The 19989-nt window shown below is 35.3% G+C and overlaps 2 protein-coding genes across 2 annotated transcripts; one reads left to right on the top strand and one right to left on the bottom strand.

Moving 5' to 3' along the window:
• Window positions 1-6637: 6637 nt before the first annotated feature.
• Window positions 6638-12528, top strand: LOC140879909 (phospholipase D delta-like). The gene is made up of 11 exons (XM_073283871.1): window positions 6638-7066; window positions 7394-7978; window positions 8713-8829; window positions 9382-9576; window positions 9705-9986; window positions 10075-10143; window positions 10367-10514; window positions 10882-11030; window positions 11200-11367; window positions 11717-11914; window positions 12104-12528. Exons 1-11 carry the CDS (start codon window positions 6737-6739, stop codon window positions 12395-12397), a joined length of 2535 nt encoding a protein of 844 aa, XP_073139972.1. The 5' UTR covers window positions 6638-6736; the 3' UTR covers window positions 12398-12528.
• A 136-nt stretch (window positions 12529-12664) lies between these two features.
• Window positions 12665-13339, bottom strand: LOC140879910 (plastocyanin-like). The gene has a single exon (XM_073283872.1). The coding sequence runs from the start codon at window positions 13279-13281 to the stop codon at window positions 12787-12789; it is 495 nt and encodes a 164-aa protein (XP_073139973.1). The 5' UTR covers window positions 13282-13339; the 3' UTR covers window positions 12665-12786.
• Window positions 13340-19989: the final 6650 nt, after the last annotated feature.

Genomic DNA, 19989 nt, shown 5'->3' with positions numbered 1-19989 from the left:
CCTGCTGCTGCTGGTGACCCTGATGAGTGAAGGTCCTCTTGCCATGAACCTCGGCACTGATGTCCTTCAAGGACTGCTCGGACCTCATTGCTTTCCTGACGGCAGCTGCATAATCCACTGGCTCAGCCATTATCACATCCCTACGAATAGTAGGCCTCAGACAAGCAACAAAATGCTCCAACTTCTCCGCCTCATCATTCCCTATCAATGGCACAAAGTGGCAGCCCCTCTTGAATTTGCGCACAAACTCGGATACAGACAGATCTTTCTGCCGGAGACTCATGAACTCTTTCTTCAACTGCACTCTCACCTCAGCTGTATAGTACTTCTCATAGAAGAGAGTCTTGCTTCCCAAGTCAGGGTGGTGACATCCACAGTCTTCTCCACACCCTCAAACCACAAGGCGGCGTCATCCTTGAGAAAAAAAGTCATACAGCGAACCCGGTCTCCATCTCCCAACTCCATGTAGCGGAAAATTGCCTCAAGCGAGCGAATCCAGCCCTCGGCTACCATCCGATCCGTAGTACCAGAGAAGTCCTTAGGAACCATCTTCCTGAACTGCTCATAGATCGCGCTAGGTCTAGCCCTCGGGGCCTCGGCATGCTGCTCTAAGATACGAACCAGGCCGGCTAGCAACTGAGTCCCAACATCAAATAGTGGAGGGGGCGGAGGAGGTGGCGGCGGTGGAGGTGCAAGGGTATCACATCGAGGTGTCATCTGTGCGCAAGTTCAAATTCCAAAAATTTAAATTTCATGCCTTAAGAAAATATTTTATCCAAACTTAAACATGCTCAAACAATTTAGGAAGCTAATGCTACTAATCTGAACAAATAATCAATAAATGAAACATAAATCTTACAGACTTTGAGGCTAGATCCCTTGAGTTTCGGCAACCGGTAGTAGGCACAGCCCAAACCAAGACCGTGCTCTGATACCAACTGAAACGACTAAGTAAAAACCCCTAATCTAATTATTTATTTTAATAAAGAAAATACGGGATTTTTCAAAAAAATTTCCATGACCCGTTTGAAACTATTACATAGCCAACCTGTCACAGACAGCAATTCAGCAAAAGAAATAGACGCCTGATAAATTTAATCCAAATACGGTAAATCATAAAATCTAGAAAGGGGAAGTTTATCCCACACAGTTGCGGAATATAAATGTTAAATTTACATGCCAAAAGTTTAAAAGCAGGGAAAACACCTCCTGCTAACGACAGATTGCGAGAAATAATCCACTCATAAATAAAAAGGCAACATCAGAGTTTGCGGAACAACTAAAGCACGTCGGTCAAGGGCCTGCACCACCGGCGACCTCGCTCTGGGGATCCTGCCCCTCAGCCTCTAAATGATAGTCATCACCTGAAAACAAATAAGTGGAGTTAGTCGAAAGACTCAGCAAGAATATGGGTGGGGGGAATAACGAGTACTACATAAATACAAACACAGGCAGATTAAAAATAGCTTGTAATAAAATAATTTTGTGCCCTTAAACTTAAAAAGATGATTTCTGAGTAAATGAAATGAATATGAATATAACATATGCATGGCTAAGTCAAACATAAAATATGAAACTGAATATACTGCGCTGAACATGTACATAAATGACTTGAACTAAAACTGATAACTTAGATCCTTGAATTGTGACTCTGTGGGTTTTGATCATGATCATGGCTACAGTGCACTATGCCGCAAGGAAGTCAGGATAACACCCAACACGTCTTGCCCTATGGTTGGTATGGGAAGTCATGATTTCTCCTAACCCGTCCATACACATGAATTTCGGTAAGAGAAGCTAAGACGTCTCCCTGCCCGTCCAAACACATGAATTTTACTGTAGTCACAATCAACTCACCTTGTTCGTAACAAAAAAATATTTTCTTTTATCCATAATTACAAGACTTAGCATGCATATGTAAATTTGATGTACATGCAAAAATATTGATCGATAATCATGCATATGACTCATGCAAGAGAGACCGGGATGGTGATTTAGGAACTAACCAAAGGATGGAAAAATTTCAACCCAACGATAGCACTTACGACAAGGTTGAGCGATTTACCCGTAAAATTTATATCTTACTCGATTCCTATCCAAAAAGGATTCCTCTTGAAACCACGACTCCACGACACTTAGAACTAAGTAAAGAAGTCATCCTCTGAATTTATTTCCTAAGCTATCATTTTTCAAAAGGTTGATTTCCGGGCAGCAGCCCCTTAGTGTTCAACAAATTTCTGCACCTTAACATTTAAAAATCTAAAACTCGACCCAAACTTAACCGATTTGATTCCCGCTTGAAACAACAATTTCCCAACATCCTATACTATTTCCGAACCCGAGCCCTTAACCAAAAACCCGTGTTTAGACCCTGTTTTAACTACGGCTTCCGTACAGCCCATACACTCTCAAAATCTGCTCATGCCTCACTATCATTCTCAACCAAAAACTTAGGTGTTTGTCTCCAAACTCCAGCCCCTATCCTAGTATCATGATCGCCATTTAAGCTTACCCAAAGCTCCATTAAAACTCACTCTTAACAGCCCAATCCTAGCTCTACATGGCAATCAAACCGAGCCCCTAGACTCTAGCCATTCGAAGGTTCCTCAAAGCCCACTCGCAAGCTAACAACATCTCATCTTAACGCTATCATGTGAACTTCATATCATCCACGGTAGCTCTAAATCACCATCCGAATCGACACCACAAAATACCAAGTGCTCGAACTCAAGAACATGTACATAATCTGGAAATCTTAAAATCAAACCACAAGGCAGCAAAAATTTGAGAGTTCGATCACATGTCATGAGGTCTAAAATTCTATAAATGATAATATTTGGCATAACTCCACACACATGCATTTCAAGACCATAAATACACCATATTTGCACCAGCATTTCGAATTCACCAGAACACAAGGAAGAACATCTCTGTTGGACAGAAAATAAAAGAAACGTTTGAGCAGGGCACACGTATTTACATACATTTCAAATATTTCATGGAATGCACACTCAATATAATATACCAATCTATAAGGGGAACAAGGAAACCATATCCTTGCCTTACAACAGAAAAATCAAAAGGAATAAAAGCCCGGGGCCGAAATGCTGCAGCAGCAGAAATGGATAGCTCGAACTGGAGGGAGCTAAAATCGAGCTCAAGAATCACGTCTAGCTCGCCCAGGAGTGATTTGCCGGAGAAGAAATGAGGATTAAAGGTTTAGGGAGGAAGAAATGAAGGATCCGATATCTCCCATTGAAGAACATGGAAAGGATCGGCTATTGGGTGTTTGAGTGTGTGAGTGCGTGAGTTTTGTGTGAGAGTGAGTGTGAGTGTGTGGATGTGTGGCTAGGATTGAATCTTGAATTCAAGTGTACATGTAGGTAAACCCTAAAAAAAAAAAGAAGTGTTATGAAATTTAGGGAAAAAAAATGTTATACACTAAAAAAAATGCCAAATCAATAAAGAAATTAGGACTACAATTTAAATCGCACTAAATAAATAATAAAAATAAATTAAAAAATATATCAGCTTAAAAATATTAAATTTGATCTTACTAGTCCAGAAATTAAAATACTAATTTTTTCGCAAAAGTCAAAAATGATATATTCTAATGCACGGAAGAATATAATATTTAGCCAATTAATCACAGAAAATTAAAATAATTAAAATAATAAATATTAAAAACTAATTAGGCATGAAAATTAAATTAAAAAATTTTTGGCGTCACAGGTTAATTTTGCAGGGATGTTCATAAACAATCTTGCAGGAAGGTGTTTAGTCCTTTGTTAAAAAAGGATGCTAGGTTTTTATGGACCGATGACCATACTCAAGGGGTAAACCAACTAAAGGAGATATGTAAAAAACTCACAAAAATGGCTAAACCCGTTGATGAGGATGATTTGGTATTATTTACAGATGCCAAAGACGATTGGTGGGTAGCAGTCCTTACTAAGCTCACTTCAAAAGGAAAAGTACCATGCAGATACTATAGCGGTCTTTTTACAGAATCTGGCCGTATTAGATGGCATATCAACGAAAAAGAATTTTATGCAGTTATAAAGGCTTTTGAAAAATGGTCTTTATTCTTACTTGCTAAAAAATTTATCATAAAAGTTGATAATACTCAGGTAAAAGCTTTCTTAAGGAATAAGATTGAATCTAAACCAGAGAAAGCTAGATTATTAAGATGGCAAGCTTTATGTCAAAATTATATTTTTGATATTGTTATCATTAAACCTCATGAAAATATTCTTGCAGATTTTTTAACAAGGGATGGAAGGCAGTGACGTGGATTCCATCATGAAAATGCAGAGGCATCTCAGGGAACACCTTGGGTTGCTTCAAACCGAGTTCAACCAGTTAGTCATTAATGCTGAAATGGCTGGCAGGTTATAACAAGCTGATCGGATCAAAGTATCTAATCGAATTATTGGATCTATGCAAGCTCAAACTCAACTATGGGTTGCTATTCAAGGGCCAATTGTTAAGTCTATAGAGAAAACATTGGTTTCTCATAAACAGGAAATGATAAAACAATTGGTTTTACAAGAAGAAAAAATACAGCCACTGGTTGTAGAACAAAAGGTTGGGGATTTCAAAATCCAAGAAACAAGTGCTAATCTATCATCAGCTTTTGTTGAATTGGATGAAGCAACAATTGATGAGAAAACTCATCAAGTCAACCCTTCGCCTCTGAAGTAAAAGAGGAAGAGATCAATCTTAGGCCCAACACTGACAAGAGTAAATCTAAGATTGATACTAATCCAGCTATTATTTCTCCATTCCAAGTTTATCAACAGAGGTGGGAGAAATTTAAGACAAGGAGTGAAATCAACCCGAACACTTGCAGGATTGATGTTGCAGGAATATATCCAAGGGTTTGGCTAAAAAACAATGTCAATCCTAAGGATGTAAAGCTCTGGTATGAATTTGGGGCTTTGGCCTCAGTTTATACAACGTCACCAAGATTCCCGGAGATATCACAATTACCAAATTGGATCCAGGAAGCAGTCCAAGAAACATGGGAAAATAATGATCATTTGTCCAAATGAGATATGCTAGAAATATATTTCTTCAGTGCAGCTCCAGAACCAACAGGAAAAGGATCACACGAACCCTTTCATTTCATCAAGATGAGGAGATCTGATATAACGGGTCATAAATTTATCAAGGATCCTAAAGCTGAAGAAATACCCTTGGTGTCCACTTTTGGAGAAAATAAAATCTCAACCAGAAGGATATGGGGTATTTGGGTCTGTCTCACCGAGATGGACAAAGTCAAATTTCCGTTCAAATTCTACTAGAATTCTGTGAATGGATCGTTTCTGTTAAACACAATGACAGGAAAAACTACGGCTTTAGCGGAAGAACTCTTCGAAAAGAAGAGAAACTTTTTGTGGAACAACAAGCTGTCGGGGAGTAAAGAAACTCGCCGAAAATTTTGTAACATGGCTCACATAGGAAGATGGTCAGAGGTTATCTGCCCAGAATGTCCAGATCAGAAGGAGCCAGAGTTCGAAAAAAAATTCTAACCCCAAACAGATCGAAAGGATTTTTCCGAGACTAGCAAAGGTGGACAGGGACCACCAAAGATGCGTTTTTCAAGGGGACCGCTGCAAAAGCCGAAGATGCCCCGACAACAATAAAAGAGGCATGTAGGAGAATAAAGCTAAAAGAAAAAGACAGACATGTGACTCCTCCACTAGCAAAAGATGTCATCAATAATGGCATAAAAATACAAAAAAATAGCTGTAAGATTCCTTGAAGTTTCTCGGTGAAACAAGTGGAATCACAACTATAAATACAGGTGTTTAAGGAAGCTGAGGACATCGATCATTCCCTTCAGTTTTCTTACAAATAAATTGTTTTAATATTTTTCTCTCTATTGTATTAAATTTTTTTTATATATATATTTCAAGAACAAGACTACTATGAGTAGCTAAACAAGTTGTCTTCTCCTCTTCAAAGGAGTTGATTTATTTTATAATATTATGTCTGAATAATTTCTCTATAGTCTCTTGTTCTTTCATGCTCATATTTTATAATTAAATTTATATATCATACGCTTTAAGATAGAAAACGAATTAAGGCTTTGGGTGTCGTTGAATGAACTTGTGCAGAAACCATCTGTTGCGACTACGTGGTTGGAGTGTGAGGAGCACTTCGTAAAACTCGGCAGGTATGATCCGACGACATTATGGTCAAAGAGGTATTTAAATTTGATTCACTTTACGGAAGCATGTTGGACCCTAATCTAAAGTATATCGGCTGGAAACCTTGCTCAACCAATAGTTCTTCATGACATGAACTGGTTCGATAGGTAAAACAATATCAAATATAAAAGATTAGTTAAATATTTTTTAAATCAAAATTGGAGACCACTAGAGAGTGCAAACTAAAAAATTTGAATGTAGAAAATTAAGAAAAATTTATGTTTAAATATAGGGATTTTAAAATAATTACCCCTTAAAAAATGCCTTTATTAATTAAAGAAAAAAAAAAGGACATCTTTTTACTACCTACCAATGAAAAAAGAGTGACCGATCCAGATATAGAAACGGGCCCCACACATTATTCAAACTCCCCCATTAATATAACGTCTCTTACACCACCACTAATGCAAATGCCACCCACGTCCCATTCCCCATAGTTGTCTCCGCCACCCCCGCCGCTCCTCCCTGGCCACGGCGGAGATACCAGACACCCACCCCTTTCTCCGCCGTCACGGTCAGCTATGGCAGAAGAGAATTCGGACAACATAATATACCTTCATGGAGACCTTGATCTTAGGATCCTCGAAGCCAGGTGTTTGCCCAACATGGATATGGTCTCCGAGCACCTCCGCCGGTGCTTCACCGCATTCGATGTCTGCCGGAAGCCTTTCCCCGGGACCGGCCGCGGCGGGAAATCCAAGCATCACCACAGCAGTATCATCACCAGCGATCCGTACGTCACCGTCTGTCTTGCGGGCGCACGGGTTGCACGGACTCGGGTCATTTCCAATTCGCAGAATCCCGTTTGGAATGAGAATTTCAAGATCCCCTTAGCTCACCCGGTTTCCCAGGTGGGTTTGGAGCTTGAATCATGAATGAATCGTTGTTGTCTTAATCTTTGAATTACTGTATCCCATTTATATTATAGTATAATTTCGTCTATCGTATTAAAGTAATATTTATGTTTGGAAATGCGATCTTTGTTGACCTTCCGCATTCTAAACTAAAGGATTGCTTGGATATTGATTTGATTGTTATCAAGTTGACATTTTTTTATTGCCAATTTTGCTGAGACAATTTCGAAATGTTTTCCGATCTTCCCGAATTATTAGCAAGTTCAAAGGGTTCATTTGGAATTGTACATTAATCGCGCCCCATGTTGCATTATTGTGGACCAGGTCGAATTTCAGGTGAAAGACAATGATGTTTTCGGTGCTGAGCTCATCGGAGTGGCTCTTGTGTCAGCGAAGCAGATTGCGGCTGGCGAGCCCTTTGATGAGTGGGTTCCCGTGCTTGGGGCATATGGGAAGCCCCCAAAGCCGGATACAGCCATTCGATTGCAGATGACATTCATTCCTTGTTACAAGAATCCCATTTATTACAAGGGGATTTCCGAAAATTTTGGATTGAACGAAAGCTATTTTCCACCACGCCATGGGGGGAAGGTGACGTTGTATCAGGATGCACATGTGATTGATGGGATGCTGCCAGAGATCGAGTTAGATGAGAAGAGTAATTTTGAGCACGAAAAGTGTTGGGAGGATATTTGTCATGCGATATTAGAGGCGCATCATTTGGTGTATATAGTTGGATGGTCGATTTATCACAAGGTGCGGCTTATCAGGGAGCCGACTAAGCCTTTGCCAAGAGGTGGGAATTTGAATTTGGGAGAGTTGCTTAAGTACAAGTCACAAGAAGGGGTGAGAGTGTTGTTGCTGGTTTGGGATGATAAGACTTCTCACAGCAAGTTTTTTATTAACACGGTACGGAATTTGATTCTGAATATTCACAATGTCATAGTTATACGTGGAAAATTATTTTTACATGGCTTGCTTGGAGTTTCTTTTTCATGCGATTGATGTTGATAAGGTGTATGTAGAACACAGGCAAGGTGATTGCTTGGAGAAAGGATGAGGGGGAATGTGGTAGCTGTGGCCTGTGGGCGGGATAGTCTATGCTATACCAGGAGTGTTTCTCCCCCTATTTCAATACCATTAGATCACATGAGATCCTTATATTTTTATGGAAATTGACATGTATGTTGATAATCCAATGGTTGACATTTGACCACATCATGGTGGAGAAGTACTCCAGGTGTAGCATAGAATAATCCCCTGTGGGCTGTGTATACCTGAAATCTTAATTTTGGAATGATTTTCCTGAATTCCTGCTACAATTTGTTCCCCTTTTCTTGGCATGAAACTTTTAGGCTTGACATGATTTTTTCCATCATTTCCTGCACCTGTTCCCTTCCGTGGATATGATTATCCGATGTCTTGTGATGGAATTAGAAAACATACGATTGAAAAAGTTGATGGAGAAGTTGCCAAATGTTCAGGGCAGCTAATGCTTGTCTTGATATCTAGGACAATACCCAAAAATTTGGATGATGGGATGTGCGACTCAATCTTCATCTGAAATTATAACTAACCCATTTATTTCATTTATCAGTTCTCAAGATATCGACTAATCAGCTTGATGGCATCTTTTAGTGCAGGCAGGAGTGATGCAAACTCATGATGAGGAAACCCGAAAGTTTTTCAAGCACTCTTCAGTTACTTGTGTTTTGGCCCCTCGTTATGCTAGCAGTAAACTTAGCATTTTCAAGCAACAGGTATGCTTTATTATAAATTAGAGTTTTATTTCGTCTAAATGTCTGATGTCTGTAGAAGTTTGTAGATGTCTATTCTTTGCTTCTAATTTATCATTTATGTTTCTATTTAATATTTGCAAGGGGGGAGAAAAACTTCCTCCCAGAACATTTTTGGTTATTTCAATAAAATAAGGTTCCCACAAAATAACAGCTGTGGAAACAATACTAGTGTACTTGTTCTTTTAATTTCAGACTGTACGACCAACTTGTATCTTGCACTTTCATAAAGCAGTTATTGAGTCAAACTTTCTCTTCTAATTTTGAATCAGCAACTTAAGGGTTATCGGGTAAAAATGACTAGAAAGACCAACTAAACCTTGGAGTGTTTTTTTATACTTGAGGATACCAGTTGAGACAGATTCATTTATGTGAAATCTGAAAACTGTGTGTCGTGAGGGCTGTACCTGCTTGGCTCATCCCTTCTAAACGAAATTCAATTCTTATAAAATTTTGGGCATATGTTAACAACTAGACATTGACCTATTCTTCATATTTACTTGTGTTTTTATTCAGGTTGTCGGAACTCTTTATACGCACCATCAGAAATGTGTGATAGTGGACACTCAAGGCCATGGCAACAACAGAAAGATAACTTCTTTCATTGGTGGCCTTGATCTCTGTGATGGACGCTATGATACACCTGAGCATAGAATAACTCGTAATCTCGACACTGTGTTTCAGGAGGATTATCATAATCCTACATTTCCTGTAAGCAAGGGTCCATGTACCATTATAAACCATGAAACCAACTGGGAAACATGTTTAATATTTTAACTTGCTGCCACACTATTGATCTTCCAAAAATATGGTTTTGAACTTTTCTGTCGTTTGATTAGACGGGAACAAAGGCCCCAAGACAACCATGGCATGATTTACACTGCAAAATTGAAGGCCCAGCTGCTTATGATGTGCTTACAAATTTTGAGCAACGATGGAAGAAAGCAACTAAATGGTCAGAGTTTGGACGCCGCTTTAAAAAAATATCACGTTGGCATGACGATGCTTTGATAAAGATTGAACGCATCTCATGGATAATTAGTCCTTCATCCACTGTTCCAAGTGATGACCCTTCACTATGGGTTTCCACTGAAGATGATCCCCAAAACTGGCATGTTCAGGTTAGGTTTGTCTCACTTAAAAAACCTTTTCCTTTTGATTTAAGAGGACTAAAGAGTTGAACCTGCTGGTTATTCTGATGTCTGACAGGTTTTCCGATCTATAGACTCAGGATCGTTGAAAGGATTTCCCAAAAGTGTACAGGCGGCTGAGGAGCAAGTATTGGCTTAAACATTATTCTCATTCCGTGACTTGGGTAGTGTTTGGGAGAGCTTCTAGGAAGCATTTCTCAGCTTTTCCTTAACTAAATTTTGAAATTTTGTGAAATTATGTTAAGAAAAAGCTGAGAAGTGCTTCTTAGAAGTTCTTCCAAACACTACTATAAATGTTTTGTTCTGGCTTATTATATTAATTTGGTCTGCTGGATTCCTTTCTATCACAGAACTTGGTCTGCGCTAAAAATTTGGTGATTGATAAGAGCATTCAGATGGCTTATATCAAAGCGATAAGATCTGCTCAACACTTTATATATATTGAGAATCAATATTTCCTTGGGGCATCTTATGCTTGGCCCTCATACAAAGATGCAGGTGGGGTGCTTTAAGATATTTCAGTTTATCTTGACAGCATTACTTGATTTGAACTCGATTAAGATTTTAACTCATCCACTTAAGGGTCAGATCGGATGTCGGATTTTAGTTGATTTGACGATTTCTTGTATTTTTTGAAATAAAAGTTTTCTCGAAAAAATTGTACCTGGAAGTTGATTTTTCCCTATTGAGGGGATTGCCAAAACAAAGGAATGCATTTTTAAGAATTTATTTATTACTTTCTTTCTACATCAAGGTTTTACACATTTATTACATGAAATATAGACGATCATTCTTCTTATTTAGCCCTTCCTATTCATGGTATTCTATCTTGCATTTATTTATCTCACATGTTCATGCTTCTTAGGTGCTGACAATACAATTCCAATGGAACTGGCGTTAAAGATTGTCAGCAAAATAAAGGCAAAAGAAAGATTTGCCGTTTACGTTGTTATCCCAATGTGGCCTGAAGGTGTTCCCAGTTCAGCCTCAGTACAAGAAATCCTTTATTGGCAGGTAATGCAACAAACAAGTTAATCTACGTAATGAGAAGGGTCTAGCAATCTTTTGACCGCGAACTGAGTAGAAAAGAATATTTGAAGAATTGATGAGATCATAAATGTTTGATCCTTTGCTTATGCACTATGCTTCTGGTTGTTTATTCTAGACTTATTTTATCACGCAGGGGCAGACAATGCAAATGATGTATGAAATTATTGCCCGAGAAATCAAGTCTGCTGAGCTTGAAAATGCACGGCCAACTGACTATCTGAATTTCTATTGTCTTGGCAATCGAGACGAATTGACTGATGAATCAAATGCAAATGGCCAATCCCCCTCAAATGGAAATTCAGTAATCATCATACATTTCAAACATCTTCTATTTGTAGAAATGCCACTGAATTCATGCCTCTTCCGACTCTTGCTTCAGTTAAAATAATGTGCTAATGCTTACATGAAACATACCAATAATTTGGATCGTTCTACATGGAAGCAGAATCTTCAAAGCTGAAGTTGATCCATATTGACATGGCATATTAGTCACCAATAAAAAATCTAGATGTCAAGATTGCTTGTTTGGTCTGGGGTTGTAAAACCTAAAAATGGAACAAGACTAAAAATAGACCTTGCTTACTTGTTGGAACGGTCTTGGATTTTATGATGACCACCCCTTTATTTAATTTTTATCAAACTCTTACCAGGTACCTTCGCAAAAATTCAGGCGTTTTATGATTTACGTGCATGCCAAAGGAATGGTAGTGGATGATGAGTATGTGATACTGGGTTCTGCCAACATAAACCAACGGTCTATGGCAGGGTCAAGAGATACCGAGATTGCCATGGGCGCCTATCAGCCGCATCACACCTGGGCTAAAAAGAAGGCTCATCCATATGGGCAGGTTAGCTAGCCGCGTCATAGTTTTGTCTTATTTTCCTGAGATCTTGTGAGTATAATATGCAGACATGAGTATAAGCTCATGTATGATGTATCTCTATCATCAAACTTCCTCAACATTGATGTAGTTCATGAAGTTTATATCATTGACAGATACTGAAGATCCATTTGATTAATCGTCATGCATTTGCAGGTATATGGCTACCGAATGTCGCTTTGGGCGGAGCACATGGGAAACACTGACGATTGCTTCAAGAATCCTGAGAAATTGAATTGTGTGGCGAAAGTTAATTCCATTGCTAATGATAACTGGCAGAAGTTCACGGCCGACGAGTTTACTCCACTACAAGGCCATATCCTCAAATATCCACTGCAGGTAGAAGCAGATGGAAAGATTTCTCCACTGCCCGGATATGAAAATTTTCCAGATGTTGGTGGTAAGGTGCTTGGGGCTCCAACCAGTCTTCCTGATGCTTTGACTACATAAACATGCAATAGTTTTTTCAAGTACATAGGTTACAGATATTTGTTACCCCATTAAGAGGGCATAAATAGATATATTTTACATTGCTGAACTTTAGTGTTGTTGTCATGTAATATCTGGTTTGTATTGCACATATGGTGTCTCTTGGTTTTTGTAATTTGGACATACGAATTCTTTGTGTCATTCTTTCACCATAAGCTATAAAATAACAGTATTGTATTTCATTTTCTTGTTCCATTTCAACTTTTATCAACTCACTGGAAGAGGCAGTAGCAGAGAAAAGAACCATCACCTCATACAAGATTTAGCTTCAAATATCAATTATTACAAAGGAGTTCAAAAATGAGATGACTTGCACTTTTCATTCAGGTACAAAGGATTCTCTTAATCTTTTACTTTACAGTTACTTTTCCAACCATTCCAGCTCCTTGGTGAGGGGAGCAGTAGAAAGAGTAAGTCCCTTTCTCTGTCAAAGAAACAGAGTAAGTCTCCCCTTTTGCGTTAAGTAAATCCTCCTCAGCCATTGAAATCTTGGATACATCGACCCCGGCCGGAACCGCATCCTCGTCGAAGACCACGTTGTGTGGGAATCCAGCATTGTTTATGAAGGTGATTTTCTCACCTGGTGCCACCTCAAATGTCCCCGGAAGAAAAAGCAAAGAACCATCATCACTACCAAGTTTGACATCAACGGCCAAGGCATTGCTGGCCAATATCACACTGGCGGCGGTGGCGGCAACGGCGATGCCGAAGTCCTTTAACGAGGCCTTGACAGTGAATTTCGGGACGGCCCGAGTGGCAACTGCGACCTTGGATGATGAGGCAGCAGCCTTCAGGCCAGTGAATGATGATGGTATGGCGACTGCTGCAGAGGTAATAGCTGCCATTTCTGTTATAGTGCTAGTCTTTTTTGAGCTGTAATGTGATTAGTAATCAAGGCAAGAATGGATTTTGAGGTGGAATTTAATATGTGGAGAAGAGGATGTGATTGCAGTGTGTGTGGTTTGTGTTTGATTGATCAGATAATGGATGATTGGATATCTGATTGAGATAATCTTATTGGCTTCATTGGATGCTATCCTCTGACGTGGGATTGGATGACTGTACTGATTTGTGAGGTGGGAAATTGGGCAAGTTTTCAAGCTCATTTTATGGTTGAAATTGGATAACATTTCTTTCACACATACACACACACACGTGTGTATATATATACATATATGTATATATGTATGTATGTATGTATATGCGTATGCAATGCAACTTGTTATGCTACTATTTCTTTGAACAACAAACTTTTGTCCAAGTAGAGCTCAAAAGAAGAGAGAATTCATCCTTGAAATTGGCCAAAGTAGAATTTTGATCGGATATTACTAACATGATGACGCCGATCATTGTGAACTCCGACTCGAGAACCTAGTTAGTTCCTTCTACTAAGATCGAGTTGACAAATTTGAAGATCAAAAATCAACATGGGCCAATTTCCAGGACCAATTCTTACTTTTTTTTTTTTTTTAATAAAAAAACTCAGCTACTGCCTACTAACTAATACTATTAAAAAGAGAGAGAGAAAATTTACCATGGTCGTATTTTATATATATCTATATATATATATAAATTAAACCGGAAAAATGAGAGAGATATACCGAATTAAAATTATAAATTTAAGAATATTAGGATAACGAGAACCATATTATTTGTAAATAAAAAAAAATTGAAAAGGCATTACCCTCAATTGGTAAATTATAATTTAAACTCTATCTTATTAACACTAATCCTAAATTAAATATTTTAAACTTTATAAATAATTTCCACAAGAATATAAACACAACCTAGCTATAATAATCCATTTCCACCCCCAAATTTTCAATTCCCCTTGAATAAATCATATAATAACAATAATAATTGTGAAAAAAAAAAACATATTTCAACTAAAAAAAATGTGAAGAACTTAATACCTCTAACTCTATGGTAGCATGGGACATGGAAACATGAGTGAGGAAAAATATACAAGAAATTATATATATAGATACACTTTTAGCAGTACACCAAAAAGTACATGTTGAAGATGCAGATTTTTTAGGTGATGATGGTGCAGTACAAATGGAATACAAAAGCCACCATGACTTGTAGTACAACAACTATGGAACTAAACAACCAGAAACAATATATACATTTGCACTTTGCCCCCTCTGATTTTGAAAATTGGCACTTAATTATTTTTAATTTTTGGTTAAAATTTTTTTTTATTAAAAATTATTTTATTTAATATTTTTTCATTTTTTTCACTAATAATTGGAATAAATAGATATATATATAATTTTATTCTCATTGTCATTTCATTTTAAAGTACTTAATTTCATTCCGAATTTATTCTATTTTGATATACCAATCACGATCATATATAAATTCAAGTGACCATAAAATAAATTTATAGATAATGTTTTCGGTTCAAATAATACTAATAATTTTATTAGTTAAATTTGTAAAAATAAATTTATATTTACAAATTTTATCAATGTTTTTTTAATTTCAATTGATTTATTGTTTTCATATATATGTTAAATTTAATTTCGAATACTTTTTTATATTCATATATATGTGATAGTTTTCATAAATGCTATACATATACATATATATATATATATATATATATATATATATATATATATTTGTGTGTGTGATAGTTTCTTAAAATAATAATAATAATAATAATAATAATAATAATAATAATAATAATAATAATATATGATAATTTCTCAAAGTAATAATAATAAAAAATAATAATACATCAGTTTCGGTTCAAAATTGAAAATTTTATCGGAATTTATCAATTTTTTAATTTCAATAGATTTTTTATGTTCAAGTATTTATAAATTAATTTTGATTAACTTTTTTGTGTACATGTATATTAGTATATATGATAGTTTGTATAATGCTATATACATATAAATTTAATGCTATATATACGTATATATCGAAGATCAAAGTATAAACAATAAATTTATTATACCAATAGCTACATATTCGTTATTCAATTTTTTTTTTTTGTGACGTGGGAATCTGCAGCCGCTACCTTTCGGTGCGCTTTGGGTAAACCCTCAAACTAACGCAATAGCCTGCAAACTACGCTAGTCAAATAAACCACACTGGGCAAACCATGTGCGACAGGCTAGTCCAAGAAATTGTTGGCAGGGGAAATCGAACTGCCAAGAGTTCACCTACTCCACCAACTTGGACACCCATTTGAGGGCATCCGTTATCCAATCTTATCAATATCTTAATAGACCAAGGCTCAGTTTACTTGGCTTGATAAACTTAGGATGAGTTTATTAATTCAACATTATCCCTTGTTTACTTACAAAAAAGTTAATTCTCCACAAATCTGAAAGCCCGTCATTCAACCCTCATTTCACGTGATATCTCATCCTTCATTTCTCAAGGTATAACTCATCCTGATCTATCCTAATCTACCATCCCTTGATTTGCTATTTTCATGCTTTTTTATAACTCTATCTTTGGATTTTGTTTATGGATATCAATAACATATTATGTTTATTTTCATCTAGAGAATATTCATGCTTATAGAAGTTTTTAATTGTTAAATTAATTTTTTTATGCAATTTTATGTTTCAATTAATTATAACCTTACTGTATTTATAGCTAGAAAGTTAGTTTTGTTTATTTTTTTTATGTTAGTTTTGTTTCTCGCATAGCATAATTTATGGTATTATGATGCATGTGATAAATGTTTTGAAATATATTTGATGTATCATATATCATCTTACTTTCCTTGTTCATGAGAGGAAGATTTTTTTTCTTCAATTTATCAATTTTATGTAACTATGAAAAATACATATTATTTTGTTAAATGAAAATGTCTCACATGTGAATCAATAATAATTTAAAATATTCAATAATAATCCAATCCAAATTTTATGAATACAAAAGTAAACTTAAGATTATTTATCATAGGTGGAGGGTAAAATTGTAATTCGTTCCTCAATCATTATTTCAATATCAAAATTAATAACTCAAAGTAAACATGTTACTGTTTATCAATTATTATTTCACATCCTTTAAAGTTATTTTAATAGTCATATTATGATTTATCCATATGTGATCTCATCTCACTAAGTAAACGCAACCCAAGAGATTAGCATATCCCCATTTTATCTTATCAAAAAAACCATAAATAATTGGCACATCCAAATTTAAATGTTACATGGGTTAGTCTATGCTACACCGGGAGTGTTTCTCCCCCTATTTTAATATCATTAGATCACGTGGAACCCTTATATTTTTATGGAAATTGACATGTGTGTTGATGATTCAATGGTTGTAATTTGACCACATCATGAGGGGAGAAGTACTCTAGGTATAGCATAGAATACTCCGTCATTTATATACCAACTAGGTAATTTATATAATTTCAAATAAAAAACTTACGACACAACATAAAACATTTATATATGCTATACATTTTCACAAATTCTATACATATATATATATATATATTTATATATAGAAATTTTCAGCTGCCCAACCATGTTTTCCCACTTGGTCCGCGACTACTAAAACCCGGTAGTGGGTTTTAGTGGTTTTTTTTTCGCATCACTAAAACCCACTACCGGTTTTTAGTGGTCGCAGACCTAATGGAGAAATATGATTGGACAGCTGAAAATTCCTCATATATATATAAATATGTTTGTGTGTGATAGTTTCTTAAATAATAATAATAAGATATGATAATTTCTCAAAATGATAATAATAAAAATAATATTACACCAGTTTCGGTTCAAAATTGAATAATTTTGAATTTAAATGAATTAAAATTGTGACGCCCGGGGCTGAAGAGGCAGGGAGTGATCGCCGGTGCCAAGAGGTTTCACGGACAATGAGCAGCTCCTGGTAGGCTTCTAGGCGGAGGGAGACATGAATGAACTGATCCCGTGCCGGAATGAGAGGGGATTCTGAGACTGTGTAGGTATGGGACTACATAGTTGAGGAGGGTTTAAAAGATTTCATATGTACTGCTCATATCAAGAAGGTGCATCTTCTTTTCGGAAGCTCATCACATAAGAACTCCAAAGTTAAGAGTGCTTGACTTGGGGCAATTATAGGATGTGTGACCCCCTGGGAAGTTTTCCATGGTGCGTGTGAGTGAGGACATAAGCACGCTGAAAAGACCCGTCTTGATAAAGTGGGGCGTTACAAAAATAATAATAAAAAACTTACGACACAACCTAAAACATTTATATATGATGTACATATAATTTTTAATTTTTCATAAATGTTATATATATATATATATATATATATATATATATATATATATATATATATTTGTGTGTGTGATAGTTTAATAATAAAGAGATATGATATTTCTCAAAATAAAAATAATAATACACCAGTTTCGGTTCAAAATTGAAAAATTTTGAATTTAAATATTAGCGTGTCGCCTTTTATCTTATCAAAAGAACCCTAAATAATTGGCACACCCAAATTTATATGTTATATATATCTCATATCAAATCCAATCAAATATATTTAATATACCAATAAATTTGATATTCTATCTTAACAACATACAAATTAATCTTATCAAAAATATCGTAAATAATTAACACATCAAAATTTAAATATTACATATATATATATATATATATATATATATATATATATATATATATTCGATCACATGGGCAACCACCATAGGCAACTACGTGAGCAACAGCTGACGTGACACTTTGTACATCCAATGAATGATTGTCACATCACATGTTGCTCACGTACTTACTCATAGTGGTTGTTCATGTGATCGAAACTCTATATATATATATATATGTCAAATTAATGTTATCAAAATATCTCAAATAATGAACACATCAAAATTTAAATGTATGAACTTGGTAATTTATATAATTTTAAATAAAATACTTACCACACAACCTAAAACATTTAAATCATTTTACTTTATTTTAACAGTATAATCGTTAAAACTTGAGTAAGCTTACATGATAAATGTCTAATATATAGTTTTTTTCCAGATATGATAAAATTTTAACTACTGATCATGACCATTCAACAACAGATTAAATTTTTTACATTTCGATACACACACTAATAATACTTACACAATTTTTTTTTTTGTTTTGAAAAGAATAATACTTACACAATTAGATGTTTATAATTTAAAAAAAATACTCAGAAGTTTGGATTCATGTCTACATAATCCCATAATCTATGGGATCTAGATATACAACTTATCACTTTTTAGATCCAAATAATCAATCTAATTCTAAATTTATTTTATCATGGATTTTAACAGACTGATTTCTCCTATTATAATTAACGTCCGCAAAACACTTCACTGACACCACTTCTATAAGACATATTTTTCAACATATTATATTATATATACTTCACTCATCTCTCATAACATCTGATATTCAATCTTATCAGATTAAACAAATGGCTCCATTGTTCAGACTAATCCGTGAAGTTAACACTTCAACCATGCACTAGGCGCTGAAATTATGATTGGTTCGTTCTTATGATCTACTTGCATATGAAAACAAGGGAAACCCCACATTAGAATGCATCTTTCATGACAAATTAAAGAGGTATATATTTTGGTTTATATTCTTATTCTCTAGATATTTGAAAGTAAAATTAATTTTTTTTAAAACTTTTATAGGGTTCACGTATCCATGCAACAATAAAAGATGGGGTCGCAGAAAAAGTGAAACCAATTCTCAAAGGTCATCTTTATGAGGTTAAAAACGTCATTGTTGCAAAAAACAGACTCAAATATAAGACAACAAAAAATGAATACAAAATCAATTTTTTCAATAAAACAAGTATCTCTGAGATTTTTGATGATGATTTTCCATCGATGATCTTTCAATTCAAGAGTTTAGAGATTTGAAGAGTGAGAATGTAATTGATGAGACTGAGTTTTTTGGTAAGTATTTTTTTTATATTCATGATCACTTTTACTATCATTTTTATGTTTACTCATGAGTTATTTATTAAGTTGTTTTTTTGTCCATGTTTTATGAATATATCACCTTTCATATCATTTTTTTAAAAAATGTTATTGGGAAGATGGTATCATTTATCAAGATACTCACCTCAAAATAGAGAAGTTAATGGTCGTGCTACAAAAATTATTGATTTCGTTTTAGAAGATTTGGAGTAAATACTCTTTTTCTCATATTTCTTATTCTTTTTTCTTGGTGAGTTTTTATTAAATTTTTAATATTCAATATCCTTATACTTATTGTTTGTAGGAGTAACAATTTAGCATGTACTTTGTGGGAAACTTCGTAGATGACATCATCACATTTTTGGATGCGATCGGTGAGGATCCTGTTGTGGTGGTTTTTCAAATGTGTCGTGCAAAAAGATTTCGAGGTGAAGTACGTGTTTCAAACACATTTTATATCAGTAAGATGATACTAAATTGTAACTAGAATGAAATTCTTGAATTTCAAAACAGGTATATTTATTTATTTTTGTTTAGATTATAATTTATTTTTTGTCTATTATTATATATTAATGTCTCTTTAAATTTAGGATGAATTCGGATGGCA

Source organism: Henckelia pumila, chromosome 2 (assembly GCF_033568475.1).
Source record: "Henckelia pumila isolate YLH828 chromosome 2, ASM3356847v2, whole genome shotgun sequence".
Lineage (NCBI taxonomy): Eukaryota > Viridiplantae > Streptophyta > Magnoliopsida > Lamiales > Gesneriaceae > Henckelia > Henckelia pumila.
Note: the sequence above shows the minus strand (reverse complement) of the source record. Positions and strands in the feature narration are given on the sequence as shown.